Genomic DNA, 27,968 nt, shown 5'->3' on the forward strand with positions numbered 1-27,968 from the left:
CTCTTCAGCTGTTGAAATTCCCTGCAGCTTGGTTTGTATCAGTCTCCAGTTGGTGTCTTGAAATTTCAAGTTCTGCCTTCCTGATCTTCAGCTGCTGGAAGGCTGTGTGAGCTGTTGCTCCAAAACCTCAGCTCTGAAAACCATTTATTTGAAATTGTCCCAGTCTTATATAGCTCAGCTCCATCATGGAGAGCAGAGCTCTTGAGGAGGGACTTGTTTGCTGCTCTTACTTCCTGAACCCCCTCTAGCCCTTTTTGTGGATAGGTTCTGTCCCTCTCTGTTGCTCAGGATGTTTCCCAGCTGAAGCAGAATGAAACAGGCCAAATTGCTGCTTGTTTCATTGCTCCTGACCAAGAGGTTGCATGCAGCCTTCAGTTGCAGTTACTGAAAAGTTTCCCAGTGAAGGAGGCAAGAAACTTTCTAATAAGCAGAGCTGCAGAAGCTTTGACATGAGCCAAGGGAGTTCCCCTGGGAAGGTTTCAGCAACATCTTTGCAGTAATTGCTCATTTTAAGAAGGTCAGCCCCACTCTGTCCCCCTGTTACTGTGCAGAGGAAATAATGGCAGGAGTGTGCCTTCAGACAGTTTATACTGATGCAAGTAAATATTTCTGATGGAGATTTACATGTTTCCTCTCATGGCTACTGTTCCAAATAACCTGAAGGTGACCACTTCCAGTGCCAGGGTTCTCTGTGCATGCTGCTGTTCTGTAATGCTGTGAACAGTGGAGAGTGTTGTGTTCCAGGGCTGGAAATGCAGTTGAAGTGCCCAGTTAACCCTTTGTGCTCTCTGCCACTTCGCTGATTCTTGATACAATTCTTTCTGTACCTGCATTATATTCACTGCAGCATCCTACCAGTGGACTCCTTCCTTACTTGTGACTTTTCCTCAGGTTTTACTGGCACTCTGTGTGAGGAGAACATCAACAACTGTGACCCTGATCCCTGCCACCACGGGGAATGCCAGGATGGCATAGATTCATACACGTGCATCTGCAACCCTGGCTACATGGGTGGCATATGCAGTGAGCAGATTGATGAGTGCCACAGCAATCCTTGCCTCAACCAAGGGCGCTGCATCGACCTGGTCAATGGCTACCAGTGCAACTGCCTGCTGGGCACCTCAGGTATGGAAAACACCACTGGAAGGCTGGGATTCGAGCAGAATTCAAGCAAGTGATTATTTCTTACCTGTGCTCTGGTGTGTGCTAAGTTGAGAGTATCATTTTCACATTGCTTTGCCATGCTGAACTTTGGTGTGTTTGTGTGGATTGTCTAACCCTCACTGGTGCAACCAATCTTGGGAGAATTTACTTCCTCTTTACTCCAAAAAAAAATCAGGCCTGCAGAAAAATTAGGCATAGCATTCAAAATGTTTATTCCTCTGTTTAAATATTTAGTACAAGCTCAGGGTCATATTCAGTCAGCACCCAATGGCTTGGGTGGCATTCCTTGGTGTTGCAGTGCTTCTGCATCATCACCTGTTTAAGTTGCCCCCAATGTGACTTTGAAGCAAGTGGGATTCTTAATTAGGCAATTTTGGGAAATAGTTCTGTTGCCTTCTTTGTAAGATTTACCCTCCTTATTCCTCTAACTCTTTTTTTTTTTATTCCAGGAATAAACTGTGAGAATAACTTTGACGACTGTGCCAGTAACCCGTGCATTCATGGGACCTGTATTGATGGCATTAATCGCTACAACTGTGCCTGTGAACCTGGATTTACAGGTAAAGTCAGCTACCCAGGAGCTCTCAATTGTTTGGAAGGTGGTTATCCGAGTAGTCAGGGAAGTGCTCTTTGCATACTCACTGCAAGGGATTCAGTTGGTGTCTCAGCAAATCCTTCTAATCTTTGGATCTTAGCATCTTACATTACAGCCAGTTCTACCAAACAGAAAAATGGCCTAATCTGTGCTGTGAAATGCCATTCTTGTTAGGTAATTAAGTCCAATTCATGGTTCTTGGGTTTATAACAAATAAACCCACGTGACTTTGGTTTATTATTTACAGCCCCTTTCCCGGGACAGAGAGATTGTGGACAATATGGAGAGGTGTTTGATTAGACTCTGCCTTCAGCTTTGACCATGAACAGTATTTCTATTTCTGTGAAATCAGAGCATTACCTTGGTGTTCTCTTGAGTTGCTTCCCACTCTGAAGTTTCTCAGTACTTCTCTGTCATAGCATGGTCTGTTCTGTGTTCTTTTTATACTACAAAATTTCTCTGGTACAGTCAAAGTAGGGCTGAAAAAAGAAGTGGTTAGACACCTCTGGATCCATGTTTAGAGCTCTGGGTCAACATCAGGACTATTTCTGATGACTAAAGCACATCTCACCACTGTTTGTAAGGGCATTTGTGTTTTGAGCCATGTAGGGTAATACAAAATAATCATTGTGAGGCAGTTGGTACTGTTTATTACAGCTTTCTCAAAATGTTTGTTGCTGTTTATTACCAAATTATTCTAGTCAGAATAGATCTGAAATGCATTTGAGCACTAAAATGTTTCATGTGTCTTGTGCTTTTCTCTTGGGGTCTTTCTAAATTCCTGATGCTCCTTCCTTCCTCCCTATGGCTCTGGCATAGTGGAACTCTCTAGTTCCCAGAATAAGATGGGGGATGATGCTGATCACTCGTGCCTACTGCTCTCCTAGGTTGCTGGCATTCCATATTTGTTATCCTGCTGGATCTCTTACTGTTACACTGTTAAAATAATTCAGTAGTGTGATGAATTGGCATATTCCAGTCTTTAAGGAGCTGGCTTGCATGGGGTCTTGGTACTTTGTCATTTCCTTCTGTTAAAAATGCTTTCAGCTTACTGCATCATTCACTCTGTTTAGCTTTCCAGCCTCACAAGTCCTTTTGGTCACTGCTTCAAGGATCTTGCAGTCGTAATCAGAGGCAGGCAAAACAGGAAACGGTGTTTTTTAGAGCCCCTTTTGCGCAATAAACCACAAGAACTGTATTTACTGCAGACATTTGGGCACTATTGGTTGTTCAAAGGGTAGGTACTTCAAAGCAGAGGAGCAGGGCTACGACAAGTGCAGCTCAAGAGGTTTGTTGCAAGCATGATACAGCTGAGTGGTTTTTGCTTTCCTAATCAGTATTAACTGGTGATTTAAGTGGAGATTCTGGAATGGTTTGTAAATACTTGCTGAGTGTAAGTGCTGTTTTCCAGGCACAGCAAAGTGCTGCATCTCTCAGAAACGCTTCTCTTGGCTTGAGTTAAAGCACGGAGGCATGTGAGCTCCATGCTGCTGCCTTGGCTTCCCTGAGCTGTGTCTCAGTGTGTGCTCTTGCAGAGGTGCAAAGCAAGCGTTGTTTTAAGAAGTGCAGCTCAGGAAGTGTTGTTTTCCCCTCCAGGGCCCCGGTGCAACGTGGACATCGACGAGTGCACGTCCAGCCCGTGCCACAACGGGGGCACGTGCGTCAACGAGGTGAACGGGTTCCGCTGCGTGTGCCCCGAGGGCTTCCACCACCCCCACTGCCAGCCCCAGGCCGACGGCTGCCTCAGCAGCCCCTGTGTGCACGGCAACTGCACACACACTGCTACGGGGTGAGCACCACTGAGCCTGCCTGCTGCCCTCTGCCCTGCTGTCCTGCTCTCTCCAGACTTACAGCTCCCGGTTTTTCCCTTATTTCTCAGAGTAGGATCCCAATTTATCTGATGCTTGTGACATAATCACAGTCAGGTGAGAGAGCCAGGTGAGAATCTCACCTGAGCCCCTGCCTGTCTCACCTGCACTGCGGTGGCTTCCAGGGGCCCTTCCCAACACTGGCCAGCTAAATCCATGGTCAGCAACAGCAATGGGTTATATATGCACCATCTGCATCCAGAGCTCCATTTCCCCCTGCTTGTGTGGGAGCAAGCCACAGCTCCTGCCTTCAAAGCAGAGCCAGGCTGCCAAGTTTCAGTGCAGCTCCTCATGTCCACTCAATCTGGAGAGGGTTCTCTGTCTGCTGCTACACCCCCTCCAAATCCTTTTGATTACAGCTGCCTTTCCCACAAATCTGCCATAGCAAACAAACAGCCATAATAAGGTGTAGATCTTCATTCACCAGCTGGTGTTTCAGCACAGGTTTTTCTGTCCTGCCTCGTGTTGTTTGCTGGTTTTGCATGGGCAAGTGGTGCAGGGTGTACTGTCACCATCTAGAGGGAGGGTTTGGTGATTCTAGAGTGTTGTGGTGTTGTGGGTCCCAGGACGAGGTGAGAGATGAGAATTTGACTCCAAGTTTTCAGAAGGCTGATTTATTATTTTGTTATATTATATTAAAAGAAATTATATACTACAACTATACTAAAGAAAGAGAAAGGAGACATCAGAAGGCTAGACAAGAATGAATAATAATAACTCATGACTGACCAGAGAGTCCAATACAGCTGCATGGGATTGGTCATTAATTAAAAACAAAAAAAAAAAATTCACATAGAACCAATTAAAGATGCACCTGTTGGTGAGCAACCTCCAGAGCACATTCCAAGCAATCAGATAATTATTGTTTACATTTCTTTTCTGAGGCTTCTCAGCTTTTCAGGAGAAAAATCCTGGTGAAGGGATTTTTCAGAAAATATCATGGTGACACTAGTGAGCTGAGTGAATGCAATTAAAATAAAGAAATGGTTCCAAATTAAATCTTTGGGGAGCAGCAGCAACATATTCCATCAAAACCTAAAACATTGAGTGTGGGGACTGTCTTTATTGGCTAGTGCTGTTCATCCTAACCAAGCACTGTATCAAGAAACAGGTTGACAACTTTTGCTCTAGGGATGGATATTTCACCCAGGACACTTTGTCCACTGCTGAGATTTTGTCAGCTTTACTCATATTGTTGCATGTCTGAGGAAAGAAAGGAAAATTCTCTCTGGGTCTTTTGATGGCAGTAGTTGCTTCTGAATCTTCCCACGCAGGAAGACCAAATGCTGATTTTGGGAGCCCTAAATCAGATTTCTTTTTGGTAATGGTGAGTCTGGGGTTGTTCTGTTTGTGAAAGTTCTCAACTATATGTGGAATAGCCTCCCAAAAATGTGCTGTATCCTGGGAAGTGTTGTCAGCACTTGGGCAAGGAAGTGATTTGCTGATGCAGGTAGCTCTGTAGAGCAGGATGCAGCACTTTCCCTGTAGCTGGCAGGAAAGCTGCTTTTATTGCTAATTCAGCCTCCTTGAAAGATTGGAAAACAGATTTTTGTTCACCTTGTCTGTCATGTGTCACTTTGCATTTGTACACCTCACTCTGTGCCAGGTGGAAGAAGCCGTGTTCGCAGGGCAGGGACAGGGGCCAGTGTGTGCTCTGTGGCCCGAGTCCAGGCTGATTCACCAAGCCCTTGCTTCTACATCTTTGTGGGTGGGGTGTGCTCTCATGCAGGTTTTGAAACCTGATGGAGAAGACTGCTCCTGCTCCCAGCCAGCTGTTTTCATTTGAAACCACTATTTGGTATTAAATCAGTCTAGTTATCTTTGGAGCCTATTGTTCCCCTCCACTTCTTTTTTTTCTAATTTTTTTTGTTTCTATCTTTGAATGTGTTGAGATGGTCTTATCAAAGCAGAAACATAGTGCTGGTTGACTGAACACTTTGTGAAAACTGTAATGAGGGAAGTGTGGTTGTAAGGGAGGGTTTATTTTCAGTATTTCCAAAACTATACAGCTGGGGCAAGCAATCCAAAATAACTTAGGGCTCTTCTCAAGAGAGTTCTTCTGGTTTTCTCTCCAAAACCAATCTACAGGAGAAACTGGTAGAGGAGTAACTTCAAAATGTCTAAATTAATGCTGTTTTGCCTTTCAAGGTACAAGTGTGTCTGCGACCCAGGCTGGATAGGAGATTACTGTTCAACAGAGGGGAATGAATGTAAATCAAACCCATGCCAGAATGGAGGAACGTGTGAGGATCTGTTGAATGCATACAGATGTACCTGTAGGAAGGGATTCAAAGGTGAAAATTCAGAAAAAATGTGTTATCTTTTCCCTTTTTACTTCATTGCACCTTTAGGGTAATTTCTTTTCATTAAACTTTGTGGAAATAATAATCAAGATGGGAAATGCCATGGCTTTATGAAGTTAAATTAGTCAGTTCCTGTAGACATGATACAGTAATAGAATACTTGGCAAGGGCTTGTCTAAGCCTTGCTTGGAATCATTAAAAAATGACCTGTTGGAAGCTTAGCTTAATTTTCTTTGTAAATTATGAAATTTACATAAATACCCTGGAAATTGGAGGGGCATTAAACTCAAAATGACCATGGCTGCTTCTACACTGAGCCCACGAGGAGTCCTTTGCCTTTGCTCTCCTTTTGCTTCTGCTGAGATTTTTTCAAAATGTGGCAGTGCTGTCCACTGCAGTGTGGGATAATCACACAATGTGAGTTACAACCTCTTTGTTCATTCTTCCAAGAAGCACCAAGCTCTTAGCAGCACATTCTTCAGCTTTTTCCCATTCTGCTCTCCAGGTGTGAACTGCCAGGTAGTGGTTTCTCCTTGTTCCCCTAATCCTTGTGAGAACTCGGGAATCTGCCAAGAATCTCCTGACTCTGAAGGCTACACCTGCCAGTGTGCCCCTGGCTGGGAAGGTAACCTGGGTTGGGAACGAGGTGTGCCTGCAGTGCTGGCTCTGAGCCTCCTGCCATTGCTTGGGAGGGGTCTCACCCTTGCACTCTGCACCTTTCAGGGGAAAGATGCACAGTGGATATTGATGAGTGTCTCTCCAAGCCCTGCAAGAACCATGCCCTGTGCCACAACATCCAGGGCAGTTACCTGTGCGAGTGCCGGCCCGGCTTCACCGGCGGCGACTGCGACACCAACATCGACGACTGCCTGGCCAGTGGGTATCAGCACCTTGCTCTGTGTTTCCCAGTCTCCCCCAAAAATCAATTTGCTGACTGCTGTTTGACAGATTCAGAAGGGTCTGAATCTGTCAAACAGATTCAGATTTTATGATCTCTTTTATGATCTCTTGCCAAAAGAAAAAAAAAAAACCCAAACTTCAGTTTTGTAATATTTGAAGAAGTCAAAATCCATCATGTTCGGCTGCTAGAATGGACCACGGTGTGCTAACTGATGGCAGCTGTTGTTCCCAGATCCTTAACTTGAAAAGGCCCTTAGAGTTTACATACCTTAATAAGAGGCACTGTTAAATGCAAAATTGTATTTGCCTGAAATTTTAATCCATCAAGTTAAAGTGCCACTGCAGGGCTTACCTGTATTTCCACGTTCAGTTTGATGGAGGTGTGGTGGGAATCTGGGCTATAGCAGTCCTTCCTGAAATGTCTGTCTGGCGTTAATATTCTGGGAACAGTGGGTCCTGTTGCCGTTCCAGTTAATCCATATCTGAAAACAAATTAGGCAGCAGGAAGGCCCTCTGCTCTGGAATAGGTGTCAGTTGCAGGAGGGGAGGCCATACCCTGATGAGTACTAGAACGGCTCAAATTGCAAGAAAACAAGTATTAATTTCATGTCCTTGACACTGCTGTTTATAAGGGAAACCAAATACATAGTAGCTTCTTTTTCTTACTGGGCATATTTTATATCATCCTCAGATAAAATCAGAGTCTCCTGAGAAATGTCACGTGTTTAAAAGTTCATCTGTTACTATTTGAAAAGTGCTTTATCAAACCTTCGAGGAGTTCACAATGCTGTAGTTCTTAGATTGGCCAGGTCTTTAAAAAAACCCAACCAAATGAACAGAAAAACCCCAAACAACCACCCCAAAACAAAACAAAAAAACCCCAATCCCCTGTTTCTTCTATTAGCTTAAAACCAAAATGGAGTTTTGAAGATTTAAGGTGTGAACTTAGCAAATTGTGTTTTGCATTGGGAAACAAATGTAAATTCATGACTGCTGTAGAGAAGGATCCAAACAAGTCTATTAGCAAAAGTTACCGTGGGAGCCCCCAGAGCAGCACTCAAAGAACTTCTGAGGTGTCTGGCTCAGGCTGAGCTTTTAATTCCTTCATTCTGAGCAGACAGGTACAATACAAAAAGTGTCACGGTGCAGTGACCCAGAGCTTTGCTTACTGAAGCCAACAAAATCATTGCCTGTCCTGTTAGTTTTTGTGTGGGTGCCTGAAGATAAAAACATTCTCCAAGTGTTCATCTTTCCCTCTGGAACAGCTGGGACATCTCTCTCCCTCCTCCTGAGTGTTCTGAGAGCTGTGGGATTCACCCCGTGTTGTCTTAGGCAGCACACCCGTGAGGCTGAAGAAGCATTTCACATTGCTGCCACAGCTGATTTCATTTAGCATAACAAAAACCTTCCATGCCTTGAGCCAAATGTCTTTAATCTATGAAGCAAACAAACCCTCCAACAACAGGAACTTATTGAAAAGTTGATACCCGACTCTCCTTCTTCTGTCAGTAAATGTGTGGCACAGAGAATTAATGCACAGCTTTTGGCTTCACTCATACATGGCTCACTGCCACAGACACAACATTTTATAGCTGCCAGGGGTCTTGCTTTGAATGTGCTTTTTCTCTGCAGTAGTCAAATGACCTTTAAATGGATGCAGGTGTGTCTCATAATACAAATTCTTACCATGTGAGCATATTTCTCAGTCAATAAATGAGCTTTAATTACCTTTCACATGTCTTCATTTCCCAGTAAACAGAATTAGCTTATGATACTTATGATAACTGCAAATTTTTGGTGGATTATATTTGCATTTTCCAGTTCATATTTTAGTAGTACTTAAAGGTAGTCCTAAATCCAAAATAAGGCTCAGTAACCTATTTTTCAACCCCCTTGCTTTCTCTCTTTTTCCTCCCCCCTCCCAGTTTCCCTCTCTGCCTCCATATATTAGGCTTTTGCTCTGTGGAATGCAGAGTAGAAAAGGAATCTGGCTTCAGGAATGTGGGTCTTAAATCCAAAAGTGGAAGGAGAAAAGCAGGAAGAAATTACTGAACGGCAGAAATGTTTCAGGCAGATTGGTGCTTGTGGAAGCAGAAGGAATACAGTAGTAGGAGGTGGCTTAGACCTAAAAAAAAGTTGTATGCAAGTAGCAAGAGCATGGCAGAGATAAGGAAAATATCAAGAAATGCAATGATTGAGGAGAATCCTTGGTGGTGTAGGAGTTTGTGAGCTTTTCTGGCAGCCTTCCCCCAACCAGTCTGTGATGCTGGGAAAAATGTCAAGTGCTCAGTAGTGCATAAGTGCTCATATATGTGCTAATATACACATACAGGTTTGATTTGACTGCATTGCTTTCATGCTGAAAATTAAGCACACAAGTTCTCTCTTGTGTTAAGAGAGAATGTGCTGAGTTCTCTGATGAATAAAACCTAGTAAGGAAGAAACAGTTGCTGCTCTGTTTTTATTGTACCAGTAGGCATCTGTCACAAAAGCAGCATTTGAATTTTAAACCAAGAGGCTTTGGGTTTTGGTTGAACAAATTCCAGCAAAGAAACCTTTAGGCCCTGAAGATTGGCATTGATCCACACCTCTTTGTAAATTTCTGATTGATAATGCTTTGCAGTTACCTGTTCCATAAGGAGGCTGAGAAAAACCTGTCAGTCCTCTGTCCTCCTCTGGGCTATGTGGCCCCTTTTTTTTCTATACAAACAGCTGCTCTAGGCCTGGCTCTTCACTGTTCCTGGGTTTTGGTGTTGCTGAAATGGCTCCCAAGGTATTAGAAAGTCTCTTTTTTCCCAGCCCCGTGACCAAAGAAGTTGAGGTTCCTCGGCTCTGGTTCTCAAGGCTGTTTATTTTCTCTTATCTGTTCCATTCTTTCTCTGACCTGCTGAGATCTGTCCAGCAGGTTGGGTTGTGGCACAGTCCCTGCCCTTGGGGTGGTGTTAACATTTTATAGTAAAACCTACGTGTACTTTATTTACAATAATTTTCCAATACCTATCACCTATGTTAGACAGTCTGTCTCTGCTCTAAACTGATCCAGAAGTATCACCATCCCAGCAGAAGATGGAGGACAAGAAGAAGAAGAAATAGGACAGGACACACCCAGATTCCTCCATCTTGCTTCTTGAACCCCCATTCTAAATCCCCAAAATTCTACTTTTTCACCCTGTGACAAATTAACTATCATTCTACTCAAACTTTTGTGGCTTACAAAGTTGGTAATTGTTTCCATGGGCTAAAATCAAAGGCACAGGTGTCTTTGACTCTGTGCCAAGGTCTCTGAGCCCCTTGCCAGGGTCTCAAGCCATCCAGGGGAGCCAGAGGGATGTCCTGGGTGCTGACACACTGTCACCCATTTTAACACTCCTGTGGTGCTTCTGTCCCAGATCCCTGCCAGAACGGAGCCTCGTGCGTGGATGGGATAAACTCCTTCTCGTGCATCTGCCTGCCTGGATTTCATGGGGACAAGTGTCAGACAGACACCAACGAGTGTCTGAGTGAGCCCTGCAGGAACGGGGGCACCTGCACCCACTATGTCAACAGCTACACCTGCAGGTGCCCGCCGGGCTTCGAGGGCACCAACTGCGAGAGCAACATCGACGAGTGCACGGACAGGTGAGGCACTGCCCCCAGCCTGCCCCCAGCCCGCTGCTCCTGCCCCCAGCCTGCTCCTGCTCCTGCTTCTGCTCCTGCTCCTGCTCCCAGCCTGCTGCTCCTGCCCCCAGCCCGCTGCTCCTGCCCCCAGCCTGCTCCTGCTCCCAGCCTGCTCCTGCTCCTGCCCCCAGCCCGCTGCTCCTGCCCCCAGCCCGCTCTTGCCCCAGCCAGTCTCTCAGAGCCTCTGTGGTCAGGATGACCCCAAGGTGTTAGAAAGTCTCTTTTTCCCAGCCCAGAGATTGAAGAAGGAGTCAGGATCCTCAGCTGTGGTTTTCAAGGTTGTTTATTCTCTGTTATGCATTACATTCTTTTTATGACCTGCTGAGATCTGTCCAGCAGGTCGGGTTGTGGCACAGTGACCACCCCAGAGGTGGTGTTATCTTTTTATACTAAAAACTACCTGTTTTAGTAATAATTTACATTTTTAATAATTTAGTAATAATTTACATTTTAGTAATAATTTACATAATTTACAATAATTTCCCAGTACCTATCACCTATGTTAGACAGTGAGTTTCTACTCTAAACCAATCCAAAAGCACCACCATCACACAGAAGATGGAGGCCAAGAAGAAGAAAGAAGAAGGACAAGGCACACCCAAATCCCTCCATCTTGGCTGCTGGACCCCCATTCTAAAAACCCCAAAATTCTACTTTTTCACCCTCTAACAAACTAACTATCATTCTACTTAAACTCTTGTGGCTTGTAACTCTTCACACAAAGTTGGTAATTGTTTCCATGGGCTAAAATCAAAGGCACAGGTGTTTTTGACTCCATGCCAGGGTCTCAAGCCATCCAGGGCAGCCAGAGAATGTCTTGGGTTCTGACACCAGTCCTGCTCAGGAGCAGCTTCTAACCAGGGCAATTCTCCTTTCCTGCCATTTGTCTCAGGCATACTTGTGATTCTTGCAAGGAAAGCTGGCTTAGCTGAAACACATTGCCTGGTCCTCAGTTTCTTCTAACATTCTTCCAACAGTTCATTACAGCATAAATGGGATAGCATTTAACAAAAGTTAAAACAGTTAGGGATGCTAGCTTATTTAAATATAAATAATTCATATTTTTACAAGACCTATCACATAGGGGAGGGGAAATAATTGGTCATGAATGGTTACTCTATTGAGAAATACAAAAGCTGTAAAAATGGAAGCAATGGCCAGCTTAGAAAAGCAGCAAAAATAAATTAGCCCTGAGTTGTTGACAACAAATAATACGAAGAAGAAACCAAGAGAAACACTAAATCCACTAAATTCTAAATTTGAAAGATTTTATTATCAGAGATCTTTAATGCTCGCAAAAAAAAATGGGATGTGGTTTAGCAGTATCGAGATAAAACCTGAGGTCATTCTAAAGGGGGGGATGTGGAACTGAGTTAAAATGCTCAGCAGCTGGTCCTCATATAAATGGTTCATGTGGTAGTTTTAAGAGCTCTTTGAGAGTTAAACATGTGATTCCATCATCTGCCTGCATATTTATTTTAAGCTTCGTTAGGATTGATGTAAGTAACTTCAGATTCTCAAATGGGAAAAAATTCTAGCAATTTCTTTAAAACTTGCAGTGGTTAAAAAATAATTAGAAATACTCTGTTCTAGTCTAGTTACCAGAGACAGATTATGCAAAACTCTTGGTTTTCTCAAGTATTTTCTGCACAAATAGAAAAGATCTTTCCTACCTTTTATAAAATTGCATTTGAGGAGGAGGTATTTTAATATCTTTTTCTTAAGAGCAGGATTGTGTCACTGATGAGGGTGTGTTTAATTTGCACAACAGTTGTTGAATCAAGTGGAGTATGCTGGGTGTTGTAGCAGAACTCCTGGCTCTTCCTTGAGGTTCATCCTGTTTTTGTTATCAGTCAGGGCAGGAACCAGTCTTGCAGGTATGAATTAAGGATGTAGCAATTTTCAACGCTCTGCCAAGCTAAACCAGTCACACCTTCTCAACCAAAATTACTGAGCTGTGCTTAAGAGCACTGTGGTGGTTGGCTAATTTGAATTTGGGTCAAGTGATTCTTCCGTGTGTGGTGTGAGAAGCTGCCTGTGAGAGAGTGCCCTCTCCTTTTGGTACCTGGTTTCAGTGAAACACACCAGGAGACTGGCAGTTCCTCTGTCTCCCCTGCTTTGCCAGGAGTGGAAATGGCAGTTTGCTCTCCCTCTAAAACAGAATTCAGCCCCCAAGACAGAGGAGTTCTCTGATGAGCAGTTTAGTGTTTGATGAGTAGGGTAATGCTGGCATCTCTGCCATCATCGCAGTTGGAATTTTGGTGTTTAAAACTTGCTTCCCTGCACTGGGAGTTCAGGGAGCTGAGTCAGGGGCTCCTCTGGTGGAAATACCTTTTGAGGGCACAAAGCAGATAGCAGGCATGAATTTGGGTTGTGTACTTTATCAAACTGATTATCTCAAGTCTGATCTAGCATTATTCTCAGAGAGGCAGGAGTTCCTTTACAAGGAAAACTGAGTCAATTTTGCATGAGTCAATTCCCCAAACTTTCCCAGTCCCTTCTCCTTAGGACACCTAATCTGGCAGAATTTCATATGATCAGAAGATTGGGGGGGAGGGGGATAATTCCTTTGATCTGAATTCTGCCAGGGCATGTATGAATAGTTTTACAAATCAGGACTTAAGATTCTCATGAGAAGAGAAGGAAGGGATTTAGCAATACCAATACTTTCACATAATTTCAGTGAAGAACATGCTTGTGTTTTGCATGTTGTATGAACTTTTTCCTTGAGAAACCATACCCCTGATTCCTTTGAAGATTTTTTTTTTGAAGGCAAATTGTTTTGTTTCTCATAATTTGTAATACAATTGCAATTTGTAATAAAATGTATCAGTTTGAGCAAGCCACATGAGGTAGTGTTTGTGGTCACATTGAAGCTGGGAAGATTACATTAAATTAGTTGCCTCCATCACTAATGACTCATTAAAACCCTGCTTTACCTTCTTGATCTGCTGAGGTAAAAGTGAGCTGGAGGCTGAGCTGGAATTCCCTAGGATTGCTGTTTTCTGCTTGATGCTTCTTCAGCCAGAAGTTAGCAGTGATCAAAAGATCCTGTTATCTGCTTTTCTCCCTTATTTCAGTCATGTTTTGTCACTATAGGACACAAAAGAACACAAGCACACACTGCTGTTCTCAAGGTGAAGAAAAAAAGGAAGTTTATTTTCTAACATTTATAGTTTTCTAAAAGTGACAGTGGATTGGAGGGTGACAGTGCCACCTCTCCAATTACACTGGACAAACCAATAGTCCATCAAATTTCTCTTCCTCCATAAAGGAATGCAAAACAATAAGTTATTTACAGAAAGTGGGTGAGAAAGTTCATTACAAGAATGTTAACATCAGAAGCTTAGAAAATCTTAAAAAATCAGGGCAACAATGTTTATGTTCTCTTTGTCTGTGAGCTAATTGCATTTTGTCTCAGCTTACCTTTGTTTCTCCTCCCTTGCAGCTCCTGTTTCAATGGAGGCACTTGTGTGGATGGAATCAATTCCTTCACCTGCCAGTGCCCCCTGGGCTTCACGGGCCCCTTCTGCCTGACAGAAATCAACGAGTGTGACTCCCACCCCTGCCTCAACAGGGGCACCTGTGTGGACAGCCTGGGCACATACAGGTGTATCTGTCCCCTGGGCTACACTGGCAAGAACTGCAAGGTGGGTGACTTCTGGTGGCATTGTTGTTTGAGCTGTCCAGCCCAGAGGTGACATGGGAGAGGTGTGAGGTGCCAAACGTGGCTGAGCTCTTCCTCCTTCAGTCCTGCTTGGCCCATTAGGTGCCCCTGCTCAAAACTGGACATCATAGAATGGGCTGGAAGAAACCTTAAAGATCATCTAGTTCCACCCCCTGTCTATGTGCAAGGAGGAGAAGAGTGGTTATTTATGAGAACAGGTGTCACTGGAACTTTCTAGATTCATTTTCTTAAATTAAAACCAGCTGTTACCCTGGAAAATGGCTCCATTTCATTCAAAGCATAAAATTGTCTTGATTGAAGACAGTCCTGTATTAAAAAAAAAACCAAACAACTAAACAAACCAGCAAACAAGCACAAAACAAAAACAGAATATCAGTCTGATTAGAAGGATTTAGATTTAATGGTTCATTTTTACAGGGAGGTAAATTTTATTCAGGGTTGATTGTAAATTTTTTTTCATGAAAAGCCAGAAAATGTTTTGGGGCAGTAAATGACGTGCCTGTCCTATTCACAACCTCAATAAAATCTCCAGCCTTATTTGCACATTTAAGTTCAGGCAGTTTCCAGTTTTCCACAGGAGCTGCAAACTCTGTTTGCTGTAAATGACTGACTAGTGCCTATTAAAAACTCGGCATAGCACAGTGGAAACAGAATGATGTTTTTCAAATCTGAGTTCTTTTTGATTCTGTTCTTATCAAAACAGCAAGAATGACTTGAGACTATTTTTGCTTTTGGAATTGTAAACTCTGTATTGGCTTCCTTTACCAGCAATCTTGACTGCTGCCATAAAAAAAAAAAAAAAGTTAATTTCTTAAATTTCTGGAAAACACTACAATTTTGTAAGAATTTTACAGCTCTCTTTCGTGCCAGCATGTCTTTGTAAAGCAGGGAGAGTTGGAAAGAAGCATTTTAGTGGCAGTGGGGGAGGTGCTTTTTCAGAAGTATGTTGCTAGACATTAAATTGTCAGGTCTGCTTCTAGGTATTGCTAATGGAGGAAGTGAATGCAAAGTAATGAAGTGATAGAAAAAAGCAACCCCTCTGCTACCCTCATTATGCATTCTGGGCACACCACTTCAACCTCATTGGGAGAATTAGCATTGAGAGGGATCCTGAAGTACTGTGAAGTTCAGTAGTTCCTCTTCTGTTATGTTTGCTTTGTTTTTAATGGAGAAAAGGATTAATGTTCCTTTCCCCAAATTAAATGCTGTGGATTCTCAGAAGGTCTGCTTTATGTTCAGAGAAGCTTGATTGTAATGTATTACCCATTTTATACAAGGAACCAGAACTTTCTAAATTTAGATAAGTACTACTCAAAGCTGTATTGAGGAGATTTATAGATTACAGCTACACTGTAGTTCTTGTCTTAGTGGTAAACTGGCTTGACCTAATTAGCAAATCTAAATAAGCAGGACAAAATCAGACAATGATTCATAAGTTTTAGAATTTGCATGTAAAACAGTCAGCTACTCATTACAAATGCAGAAGCAAGAGGCTCGGTGTTTTTTCTTCTTCACGCTCAACTACATGTGATAAAACTTAATTCCAAGTTTCCTTTTGGTTGCCTGTGAAAGCACAGATTTTTTTTTTTTTACTTTAATCTTTGTGAGGAGACAGTTTGCATCTGAAAAGCAGAACTTTCTGCAATTGAAATTGCATTTTACAGCCAAAATTCTGTGCTACTCACTTTAAAAACCTCACCCTTCCTCAAGTCAGCTTGAAATCAATCAAATAGCTGTATTAATTTGAAGATGAAATGCTTGAAAAGGAAATTATGGTTAGTGGCTGGTTTATATTACGTCAGACAGTTATTTCGGGTCTTCACTTTCATATGATGATTTACTGAGTTTTAGACTCTGTTTCTATATGAGAAATCAAGAAAAGCAATATACTTTGGCCCATCTTCAGTTCATAAAACTCTTGTGGGGTTTTAGTTGAATCTTGGAAGACACAAAAAGTCAGAGAGACCACAGTGCAGCAAGTGGGGCCAGAAGGAGGTATGGTGAGCTAATGATAGAAAGGAAAATTATGGATCAAAATGTGGAACACATCTGTCATCCTCAGAAAGCAGTGAAGAGTTTGGGAGAATAGCTGGAAGCCTCCTGCTATCATGGAGCTAGAAAGCTGGTCTGAGATAAAACCCAATTTTCTCAAACTGAGCCAGTCAAAGATGCAACTTCATGGTGAGGTGTGAGGATTTTGAAATAATGCTGCCATCTGGGGTTTATTCCTCTGTTCACTTGCACATTCCCAGGCATATGAGACTGTCAGTAGAGTACCTGGCTTAGCTTGGGAAGGACTCTCCTGCCCTTTCCAGTGCCACAGGGATCCCGTATTGCAGAGCTCCCTTTCCTTGCATCTGAACTTGTTCTCTGAGTGCTGTTTCTCGTGCCTGTGCCATGTTTCACATGGGTTGTTTGCCCTGCAGTCCCTGGTGGATCTGTGCAGCAAGTCTCCCTGCAAGAACAAGGGCACGTGTGTGCAGACCCTGGCCCAGACACGCTGCGTGTGCCCGCCCAGCTGGACCGGCGCCTACTGCGACGTGCCCAGCGTCTCGTGCCAGGTGGCAGCTTCACAGAGAGGTAAACCAGCATCCTCTGGCCTTCAGCAGCTCTGTGCCCAGGCACCTCCTTCCCCCCTGCCCCTGTGCACAGCCCAGAGAGCTTTGCCTGCAGCTGGTCACTTCTCAAGTAAAAATACTCTCTGCAATGGTGTGTTTGGGAGTCAAGGCTTCCTTGGTTCTCCCCATCACAAAAATGTCAGAAAGGAAGAATTAAATACTTCATGGGGCCTCAGTTTCAGTAGTGCTGTTTTACATGGACTGCCTTTTTGGAAAATGTATCAGCTCTTCATGCTAAACCCCAGGCAGGCTAAACCCCAGGTGGGCCAGGGGTTAAGGCCACATCCTTCCACAAGAAAGGCACCTTGCAACTCGTGATAAGTATTTTTGCAGAGAATACTGATTACTTAGTGCACTGTTTAGCCTTATAGGTTATACCATGGCCCCTCAAAGTAGTAATTTTCTATTTCAGATGTTGTATAGGTAAAAGATTTGGTTTTTAAGTGAATTTTGCCTGGCAACATGGCCTGTACCCCAGGCAGATGGACACTGTCAGGCCACTTTTGTCCAGGAAATCCAGACAAGCAGGTTCAGTGTCAAAGGAGAAAGGTGTCAAGCTCCCATACTTTTTGGGGACATTCTAGATACAAACACTGAACCTTTGTAGAGCAGCAGTAGTAGTTCAGATATGTATTCACCAGCCAGTGCTAAAGTAACACAGCAGTACAAATACTTCATGCCAGTGTTGAATCCAGTGATCCAAAGAGGACAGAGCCTGACTTCGTTTGTAAGCCAGTTTTGGTTCTGATCCACTGTAATTTAAGGAGTAACTCTTCAATTTTAAAGTTGCAACTTTTCAATTTCTTGGGCCTACCCATATCCATTCCTGTCTGAGCCACCAGCACTGACAGCAATTGTGTTTTATGTGTTTGCTCACTTGTTTTAACTCTGCTTCAGGAGTCCCCGTGGACCAGCTGTGCCAGCACTCTGGGCACTGCCTCAACGTGGGGAACAGCCACCACTGCCAGTGCCAGGTGGGCTACACGGGCAGCTACTGCGAGGTGCAGCTGGATGAGTGCGAGTCCAGCCCCTGCCAGAACGGAGCCACCTGCCGGGACCACCTGGGCGGATACCACTGCCAGGTACCCGGGGGCAATGGGGAACAAAGGCACCTGCAGCAATCACAAACACCTGCAAGTGGTGTGGAGAGCCTTCAAATAGTGGGGTAAAAGCAGCCTGCAACTGGAAGGAATTTTTAATTTGGCTGCACCAAAAGCAGTGCTCCTGAGAGGTTTTTAAGAGTGAATTAAGAGGTGTGGTTGGAAGGAGCTGTGGTTGATGAGCATTTGAACTCTTTGTGACATTGGAGAAGAGGTTCTAATCTGGAAAGGCTTTTTGCCTGAGGTGTGGTTTATATTAAAATTTTGTAAAATGTATTAAACAATATTGTATTTTCCCTGTTGGATGGGCAAGGTAGCCCTTGCCTCCCAGGGTGGGAAATGCTTTCCACTGCTTTCTGTTTCTTCACACTGATGCAGAGAGCAGTGTAGGCCATGAGATTGTTGTATATCAACCTCCCTAAGCTTTTTGGAATGGTAGAACACCTTGGAAGCCCATGTCCAGAGGGAAAGGAGGAGTTTTATGTAAACCTTAAGCCAAAACTTCTAAGCCAGTTTCGGTGGTGGAGGGTATCAGGATTTGATTTGCTGTGTTTTGCAGCAATCTAATCAGTTGAATTCAAATTTGCAGTGTCCTGTTATGTGTCACATGGTTGAGTTGTGTGTTTAAGCTGCTTGTCCAGCTACAAAGGCAGTCCTGATGTGCCCCGCTGAGGGCTCCTGTGTCGGTGTTGGCCTTTTTGAGATGCCTGCTAATGTGTCTGCTGGAAAGCCATTGACACTTATTTCTGTGCCGGCAGTGTGTGGCTGGATACCAGGGGGTCAACTGCGAGTACGAGGTGGATGAGTGCCAGTTCCAGCCCTGCCAGAATGGAGGGACCTGCATCGACCTGGTCAATCACTTCAAGTGCTCCTGCCCACCAGGAACCCGGGGTAGGAAGCTCAGCAATTAAGTGAATGTTACAAAGGGGAATTTTCCTCTCTGGCTGCTGGTTTCACGAGACACAGTTTAAAGGGAATGCATTCTGTTCTTTGAAGAATGTTCCCAAAGTACACTGGATCCCTTGGGATACATATTTTCTCTTTAAAAATAAATGCTGCTTTTTTCCCCTCCCTTTTAATTTTTTTTCTTTTAAAGGAATAGGTCGTGGCAGTGCCCCTTGGGAATGTATGAGCCATCTTTGGCAATGTGGATGCAGGAGATTGCTGTTAAGGTCTCTCCTAAACCTATCTGTTTTGATATAGTAAATCCAAGGTTTCTTTTTGGCTAAGGTGCTATGAAATAAGTAGGAAACTTTCTTAGTTTTTAACTTCCAATGTCCTATACTTGCTTAAACTTTTGCCCTTCATTTTCCTCTGTCCTGGAGTCTTTTGTGGAAAAGAAGCTGAGTGACTCTAGGCTACCCTAAACTATTTCAGCATATTTCAGCTCTTTTATCAAAAGTTCCTTCGGGGGAAAATATTGAAAAAGAAAAGAAAATAAAAGTAATCCACAGTTTATATCAGCAGTTTTCAGTAAGCATGATTCCATAGGCTGTTTATTGTCAGGTTTCTTAAAACCTAGTCTTCCCTTTTATATCTTACCTATGAACCTGGCTTCTACCTTTGAAAATACTCAGAATTTAACATTTTAACCAATCAGTAAATGCTTTCTCACTTGATGTTCTTTTTTAAGCTTATTTCTCAAGTCAGAGCAATGTAAAAATTTTAACTGAACTTTTTCTTTCTGAAGTATGTCATCTCAATGTTGGCAAAATCTTCAGATGCCAGATGGAACTAAATTCTTGTTTCATAAAGCAAATTTAAGTACAATTATAAAATAATATATTTGCCTCTTGCCCACTCATATCATCAGTTCATTCACTTTAGTGTGGCTCTCCCCACTCTGGATAAGTGTTTATTTCATTGTAAATCATTGCACTAGCAATTCTTCATGTATTGTTCCTAATATTATTCTTCAATTAAAAAAAAAGGGCAAAAAAAGTGCAATAAAACAAAGGCAGAAACAAACCTGCTTTTAGGTCTCTACATCCAAGAGTGTATTTAGGTACCAGTACCTGAATTTCCAGAATGTCTGTTTTCCACTAAATCCCCCACCATCCTTTGAGAGGTTCTGAGTGTACTGCTTTTAATCCTTCAGTCTTTCTTTGTTGAGATTAATTACTTTCTGGATGTGACAGTTCTGCTGGGTTTTTTATTTTGTTTTATTTTTGGGGTTTTTTTTCTTTTTTTTTTTTTTTGTAAATGAAAGGAATTGGGGAAGACTTGATACAGTTATTTAGGATAGTAAAACTTAGCTTTTGTCCCTGGCCCAGTTTGTGATTAGTACTTTACTGATGCCAGTATAAGCATCCCCCATATTTAGGTGAAGGATTTTACTTGCTCTGGGTGGAACAACAGCAATAAACTTGCTCAGCTTCCCCTCTCTGCTCTTGTGCAGTGAAAGCAGAACCAGCACCTGACCTTGTCCCTTGAAAGGAAATCCCACAGGGAGGAGAAGAAGTTGCTCTCCCTGGCTGCTGGTGGGGGTTTGCTGTAAGTCCCCAGCAGCCAGGCTGGAGGAATCAGTGTTTTATCACAGCTGCTTTTTTTGTTGGTGTGCTGTTGCTTGTTTTAATGCTGTTGCTACAAATGCTCTTTGCCCAGGTCCAGGGTAGCCTGGTGGCAGCTTGTGGCTGTCACGGCCAGCACGGGGCTCCCAGGCTCTGCTCAGTCTCAGGGCTAAATCAAGTGCATCTTTTTTGGGTTTGGTTTGGTTTTGTGTTTTTAATTATACCCTTAAATTAAGTCAAGTATGAAAGCTGCCAAATACCAGGACAGCTCAGCACTGAGGACAGCCTGGATGTAAAACACATGTACCCTAAGCCTGCTCTGGAGCTGGCTGTCTGCAAAGGGTGTGGAATTAAATTGTGTGATTAAACTGGGATCTTTACCTGCTTATTTCAGGGACTGTGTGTGACATGGCCTTAAAACTTGATGAGCAGTGTAGATGATGCCTACTGGAACAGAGACTGGGCAGAATTAAAGGAATAAAGTAGGGATTTATTAAAGGCCTTCACAGGATACACCTTGGGCAGTACAAGAGCCTGGCCAGGGCTCCACCCAAGATGGACCCTGGGTCATGAGTTCTCACACTTTTCTAAGTTCTGGTCCATTTCCATCTTGGGGTTAATTGTCCAACTCCAGCTCCAGGTGATGCAGTCCCATCCTCCCAGTTTGCTCTCCTCCATTCCCTGTTGTTTGCACTTTTTGGGCCTGAAGCTGCAGCGGTGCCCTTGGTTCTGGGGCTGGAAAAGGATTGTTCTGTGTGACTGAGCTGTGAGGAGAACTGGCCAACACTTTATATGAAGTTTGCAGTTATAAACTAATGCAGTACAGAATCTTTAAGGCAAACTTAAGGCATGCCAGGGAAGGCAGCCGTGGCAAGCTGTCCCTCTCTCCTGGCAGGCCGGCTCTGTGAGGAGAACGTGGATGACTGCATCTCGGACTCAGGGGCTCCGCGCTGCTTCAACGGGGGGCAGTGCATCGACCAGATCGGGGGGTTCAGCTGCCTGTGCCCCCAGGGCTTCGCGGGGGAGCGCTGCGAGGGCGACATCAACGAGTGCCTCTCCAACCCCTGCAACCCGCGCGGGAGCCTGGACTGTGTGCAGCTCACCAACGACTACAGGTGCATCTGCAGAAGCGCTTTCACTGGTGAGTAGGGTAGGAGCATCGGGGGTAGCACGGTCGGGACGGACGGAGATGAGAGATCTCTGCAGCCAGGGCTTGGAACTTGTGGTTATTGCAAAGGGCCTGGGTGCAGGGCCCTGCTGGAGCTGCCAGCCACAGCTCAGAGCAGGACTGAGAGAAGAGAGGGGTGGAAAGGATGAGAGGGTGAGAGAGTAAAAGGGGTAAGAGAGCGAAGTTCTCATTACAATACCATAAATCTTCTTCTGTGTTGAATATTCGAATTCTCACTAACCAATTTAGTACAACATACAAATCCTATAGCATTTACATACAGCCTGTAAGAATCATTACATTACCATACTGTGTTACATTTTAAACCCTAAAAACTCCTCTTTGGACCCCTTCTGCCAAGCTGGCAGGGTCTGCTCTGACCCTTGGAGCTGTCTGCAAGCAGAGGGTGTTGTTTCATCAAAAGGGGATCACCTTCAGCTGGCCACACCATTGTTTTCCTGTTGTTCAGTAACTAAGGTATCTCAAAGCTTGCTTTCATTTCCAACTCGCTTATAGTTTCTATATTCTCAAAATCTTTTGCCAGGCAATCATATTTATAAGGCCTTCCTGTTTCATCTTCCCCAACAAGTAGTCATCAACATGCATTCCATTTCATGTCAGTGTCTTGAGAAATGGTGGTTCTGTCCCTTCCTGGCAGTGCTGTTATCTGCCCACTTCTCTTCACAGTGCCTGATTGTTTCCCTACAGCACGTTTCAGTTTTTAAACTGTTCTTTCTTTTAAAACTTCTAAGAAATTTGGCTTCTAGAGCTGTCTCAGATGAAGGAATCTCCTGAGACATTTGGCTTCCAGGACTTCTCTTTCCTTGTGGTACTTTTCTCGCCTTCATAATTTCACATTTCTAATACCGAAAGTGTAACAGTTCACGTGCCAGCTTAGCTGTGACTTCTCCTTTTGCAAAGCAGCCATGTGCATTTTCTCTATAAGTCAGTGTCGTGGTATCATAATTAGCTTTTGGCCTCCTTTTCTACTCCTAGCTGCCTTTCCTCCTTGCATTGGTGATGTGGTCAGGATGGAGTATTCTCTGCATAGACAGGCTGTACATTCCTAGCTTGGTGATCCTTCCACAGTCTGACTTTGAATCACAACTTTGCAAGAATTTCACACTGTGCAGACTTGTGTCTCACTCTCTCTAGACCTCCTCTTTGTTAGTATTGCTGCTATTCTGCTTTCTGCCTCCCACTGGGCTTAAGTTTGGTCTAATAGTCTCCAGATGTGTCTTAGCTTTCAGCTTTCCATTTTCCATGTCAGTTTAACTTCTTATGCATTCAGTTTTCTTCCATTAAAACCTTTCACTTTCCCTGCTTACCAGTCACCTTTCCTGCATGCTTTACCAGCAATTTTTACTCTTATTTTTTCTTAAAATTTAAAGATGCTGTGATTTTCCACTAAATTTTTGAGTTTCAGATGCAAAGAAATCACAAAGATATATATTCGAAGAATTCATGTAGTAGCTTTTGAATGCATTACTTGTCCTGCCAAAAGAAGTTCCTGAAAGAGTGATGTATGAGGGAAGTGGAGCTGGTGGGACACTGGTGCAGGCCACCAGATGGGTTTATTTTAAGCCTGTCTGTCAAGGCTGCTTTTATGAATTATGACTCATGTGGCTTCTGACCCTCATGGAAGGGTTGCTGGATCCTGTGCTGTGGGGAGTGCAGGCCTGCTGCACCCCAGGAGGAGCAGGGAGAGCTGCTGTGTCTCAGACATGAAGTCTGTCTGGAAATGTTAGGCACAAAGGGGAAACGTGTTTCCTCCTCTAGCTGTCTGTGTTCTGCACATTCCCCACTGACCCCTCTGCCTGGGAGGGGATGGGGTGGCTTTGCTGTGGTCTGTGACTGGTGGGATGCCAGAACTCTGTGGGCCATCCTGCCCTGTCTGCTCCTGTCTGCAGAGTCTTGGCTGCACATGTCTGGAGACTTCTATTAATGTTTTCCTAGGGGGTCTAAGTCATGCTGAGATCATCCCCAACTTTTAGAAATTTGGTGTCAGCCTGACTCTGGGAGCTGCTGCGAAGCTGGTCAGTGCAGTAAGATCTCTGTCTGGCTGATCAGTGTGAGGAGACTCTGCTTGGTTCTCCTGTTCACTTATGGTACATCTGGTCCTGAGGGTTGTTCATTCATGTTACAGTGCGAGTTGCCATTGGACTCATTGAGCATCTCCCAAAAAGTAAGGAAGTCTTAGGAACCCCCAAACTGGTGTGGTACATCACTTCCAGCCTCTGTGCCTGGCTGACTTGGGGATGACAGCAGCACACTCTGTCTCTGTGCTGTGTTGTGTGTGTTCTTGAGGAGGCAGGCACTGCCAGCTGTCTCCAAATGCCCCTTGTGGATCCTGGGGCTGTGCCTCCCTCTTTACTGCTTAGGCAGCCACATGGAGACCACACCTCATCCAACGGGATGCTCCCTCCTAAAAGAGTGCTCAGCTCGTGGTTATTGACAGTGTGTGTTGTGTGGTGATGGTTTTTGGGGTGGTCACACACACGTTTCTCTGCTCTCTCTCTCTCTGTGCCCTGTCCCAGGCCGTCACTGTGAGAGTGTCATCGACGTGTGTCCGCGGAAGCCGTGCCAGAACGGCGGCACCTGCGCGGTGGCCAGCAACATGCCCGAGGGCTTCATCTGCCAGTGCCCCCCGGTAAGCACCCACCCCCTGCTCCCCCTGCCCTGCCTGCCCCAGCTCCAGAGCCCTCTGCCTGGGCTCTCAGTGCCTACTGCAGGTGATTTACCCACATCCCTTCGTTTATCTGCTCAGCAGGGAAACCCAGGCCTTCCAGCTGCCCCAGGAGAGTGATGCTGCCTGTTGCTACCCCAAACATGTATGCTCTTCAAGTATCACAGCTGGCTTTTTTGTCTTAAATCTACCATTAAATTACATTAGCTTAATTAAATTAACTTTTTTTTTTTTTGCAGTCCTGTGTTTTCTGTGCTTGCTGCAAGCTTCCCCTTGCTTATGGCTCTTCTATACTGTTTTCAAAACATAAAAGAGCCTTGTGATTTCCTTCTTTATCCATGAGGTTAGGTCCAGAAAGTCATGGCTTCTGCAGTGAGGCTAGAGGACTTACAGGAGAGAAAGGATTTGCACATGACACCTTGCCTCCAGCCCTCAGAATGCTGAAGAATAGGTTTGTGGCACTGATTATTTTGCCTTTTTTTCCACCCTGCAGGGTTATTCTGGAGCAAAATGTGAGTTCAACAGCCACAGTACCTGTGGACAAGTGAAATGCAAGAAGGGAGAGCAGTGCATCCAAACATCTTCTGGTCCTCGGTGCTATTGCCCCAAGCTGTCTGTGGGAGAGGAATGCCAGACACACCCAGGCTGTGCCAGTGCCCCCTGCCAGAATGGGGGCAGCTGCCACCCTCATTCTCAGCCTCCTTACTATTACTGCCAGTGCCCTGCTCACACCCAGGGCAGCCACTGTGAGCAGCCTGTCACGTTCAGCCCGGAGCCCCGAAGATGCCTGGATTCCCAGTGTGCAGAAAAAGCCAGGGATGGCTATTGTGATGAGGACTGTAACACCCACGCGTGCCAGTGGGATGGAGGCGACTGCTCCCTGACTGTGGAGGATCCTTGGGCCAACTGCTCCTCCTCCCTGCCCTGCTGGATGCTTTTCAATGGACAGTGTGACGAGTTCTGCAACACGCCCGAGTGCCTGTTTGACAACTTTGAGTGTCAGCAAAATAGCAGGACATGCAAGTAAGGCTCGATGCTGAGAACATTTTCTCTGTGTGACTAACATAGCTCCTGCCTGTTGCTCCCTTCTCTCCCATTGTTCCTCTTGCTGTCCTTGCTGAAAGCTTGGCATCCAGCAGTTTCTGCTGCTTTGTGTACTTCTCCTCTGTTTTTGGAGTTTGTGTGCTGTGCACTAAGTCGATAACCTGAACAATGGTAATGTGTTAACCTGCTTGATGGATGTGCCCTGCTTTCCCTAGAAATGCTAATAGGAGGCAGGAGGCATTTTGCCTTGTACTTGATTTTAAGTGTGCTGCCTGCTATCCTGATTTTTTTTCCATACCAGCAATACCTGTATTTTAATCCCAGCTGTGCTTGCTGTCTCTGAACATGTTTTCTAGCTTGTTTGCAGCGACACTTCTTTCTCTTTAGTTATTTTTGACAAATGCTACAGCTTTGCAGTGATGATTCTCCCTCAGCGAGGCAGGAGGTGCTAGATATCTTAGTAAACAGAAAAAGCAGTTCTCTTACACTGTTACCAGAATGAAATAATGGGTTCTTGGAGTGTGCTGTGCTTCCTATTTTCACCCTCTCAGGCTGCAAGCTTATCCTGGGGTTGTATTTCTTCTCTCACTACCCTGATTATGAGTGTTGTTTTACCTCAAACGATGCTGAAGAGTGTAAGACCCGGTCCCCCAGAGTGCAGATGTGCTGTGCAGAGCACATCAGTGCCCTGTGCTGCCCGTGAGCCTGTCCCTGCTGCAGGTATGACAAGTACTGTGCGGATCACTACGCGGACGGGCGCTGCGACCAGGGCTGCAACAGCGAGGAGTGCGGCTGGGACGGGCTGGACTGCGCCGGCGACAAGGCCGAGAAGCTGGCGGAGGGCACCCTCATCATCGTGGTCCTGATGCCCCCTGACGAGCTGCTGGAGGACGTCCGCAGCTTCCTGCGCACCCTGGGCACGCTGCTGCACACCAACCTGAGGATTAAGCTGGACTCCCAGGGGAACCCCATGGTGTTCCCCTACTATGGGGAGAAATCGGCGGCGCGGAGCCGTCGGTCACTCGTGGTGGTTCGCAAGCACAGAGAGCTGGAGCAAGAGGTCATTGGGTGAGTGGATGCCTTTGTCTCCCTCTGGCCTGGTTGTGCTGGTAACTCTTCCTTGTAGTTGTGTTTCTAGACCTTCTAGGGCTGTAGGCTGTTTTTTAAATGGAAAAATGTAATGCTATTGCAACTGTCCAGTTGGGCGTTGGGGTAGGAAGATTAATGTAAAACGCTGCTGCAGTTTGACCTCCTGCTTTGGCATAAGTTTCTGTCACTAACTGCTGTGCCCTCTTACTGTGTCTCTGCAGCACCAAGGTGTTCCTGGAGATCGACAACCGCCAGTGTGCAGAGGACTCAGAGCAATGCTTTCACAACACAGAAGCTGCTGCAGCTCTCTTAGCTGCTCAGGCCATCAAGGGCATGCTACCCTATCCTTTTGTGTCTGTCCAAAGTGAGTAATGGGAGAGGAAAAATTGCTTATTGAGGGAGGCAGTCATCAAACTTGGGCTTGCAAAATACTCAGATTATTGATCATCTTGTTCTTGTGTCTCGCTGTTCAGTATGGTTTCTGGAAGGTGACTTGTTTGTCCCCAGTTATAGGAGTATGTTTGTGCAAAGTGCACAGAGGGCATGTCTGGTTGGTAAGGCAGGACATTTAATTTAGAGCCCAGTCACTTTAATAATTGTAGAATCAGTAATGTCTCATGCTACAGCACTGCAGTGGTGATCTCCACACTACAACCATTCACGTGCTTTAAGCCATGAATTCAGTGGAAAAGGTGCCATTTTAGAGAGGAAGGCTGGGAGGTATTCCTCAGTCCAGTCTGCCAGATGTTTTCTTCTCTGGCAATGTGTAATCACTTTTTGATTTCTGCTCCATCTCCCTCAGTCTGAGGCTCAGCTGCAAACCCTGTTCTGGGCTGGCATTATTGCTTTTCCTAGTTGGGTTGTGCTTGTATCTTTTTCCCAGGGAGGTGGTAGAATTGCCATCTCTGGATGTGTTTAATAAAAGACTGGACATGGCACTTGGGGCTAGAGTCTAGTTGAGGTGTTAGGGCATAGGTTGGACTCGATGATCTTAGAGGTCTCTTCCAACCTCATTATTCTGTGATTCATGTAGATCAGCTCTCTCTATGCCAAGTGAGCATGGCTGGAGGAAGGAGCAAGATCTTTGGTTCAGCAGCCATGTACTCTGAAAAATACTTTGAGAAAGGGAAGTCAGACCAAGGGAAGTCAAAAAGAGGTGATGTGTACTTACAGCAGTCTCAGTGGAGCCTAAACTCTGTGGAGACAATATGCCCCCTGTGGGAAGGGCTGTGCTGAGAAAAGAGAGGCTGTAGGTTGAAGACTGTTGTCTCCACTTTGTTAACCCCACTGTGTTTTAACTGGAACTTTCAGGTGAGCCCTTGTTACCACCAAAGACCCAGCTGCTTTACCTGCTTGCTGTGGCAGCTTTGATCATCCTGCTGATCCTCCTGCTGGGGGTGATGATGGCCAAGCGCAAGCGCAAGCACGGCTCCCTGTGGCTCCCCGAGGGCTTCATCCTGCGCAGGGACCCCAGCAACCACAAACGCAGAGAGCCCGTCGGGGAGGATGCTGTGGGACTCAAGTGAGTGTGCATCTAGGCCACTGACACTGTTTATTACTGGCTGGAGGATTTTGAGA

At 44.9% G+C, this 27,968-nt stretch overlaps 1 protein-coding gene across 1 annotated transcript in view; it reads left to right on the forward strand.

Moving 5' to 3' along the window:
* Positions 1–27,968, forward strand: part of NOTCH2 (notch receptor 2) — an 89,718-nt gene that overhangs the window by 50,528 nt on the left and 11,222 nt on the right. The window contains exons 11-27 of the mRNA XM_071435719.1: positions 892–1,125; positions 1,614–1,724; positions 3,356–3,548; positions 5,776–5,921; positions 6,436–6,555; positions 6,654–6,806; positions 10,220–10,448; positions 13,936–14,137; positions 16,602–16,755; positions 17,691–17,875; positions 18,652–18,784; positions 21,299–21,544; positions 24,109–24,221; positions 24,751–25,280; positions 26,022–26,369; positions 26,612–26,754; positions 27,702–27,912. Coding sequence (XP_071291820.1) covers positions 892–1,125; positions 1,614–1,724; positions 3,356–3,548; positions 5,776–5,921; positions 6,436–6,555; positions 6,654–6,806; positions 10,220–10,448; positions 13,936–14,137; positions 16,602–16,755; positions 17,691–17,875; positions 18,652–18,784; positions 21,299–21,544; positions 24,109–24,221; positions 24,751–25,280; positions 26,022–26,369; positions 26,612–26,754; positions 27,702–27,912 — 3,451 coding nt within the window. The remainder of the gene's footprint in view (positions 1–891; positions 1,126–1,613; positions 1,725–3,355; positions 3,549–5,775; positions 5,922–6,435; positions 6,556–6,653; positions 6,807–10,219; positions 10,449–13,935; positions 14,138–16,601; positions 16,756–17,690; positions 17,876–18,651; positions 18,785–21,298; positions 21,545–24,108; positions 24,222–24,750; positions 25,281–26,021; positions 26,370–26,611; positions 26,755–27,701; positions 27,913–27,968) is intronic.

This window comes from Agelaius tricolor, unplaced genomic scaffold, assembly GCF_023055355.1.
Source record: "Agelaius tricolor isolate 1412-34295 unplaced genomic scaffold, bAgeTri1.0.p SCAF_11, whole genome shotgun sequence".
In the NCBI taxonomy this organism is placed as follows: Eukaryota; Metazoa; Chordata; class Aves; order Passeriformes; family Icteridae; genus Agelaius; species Agelaius tricolor.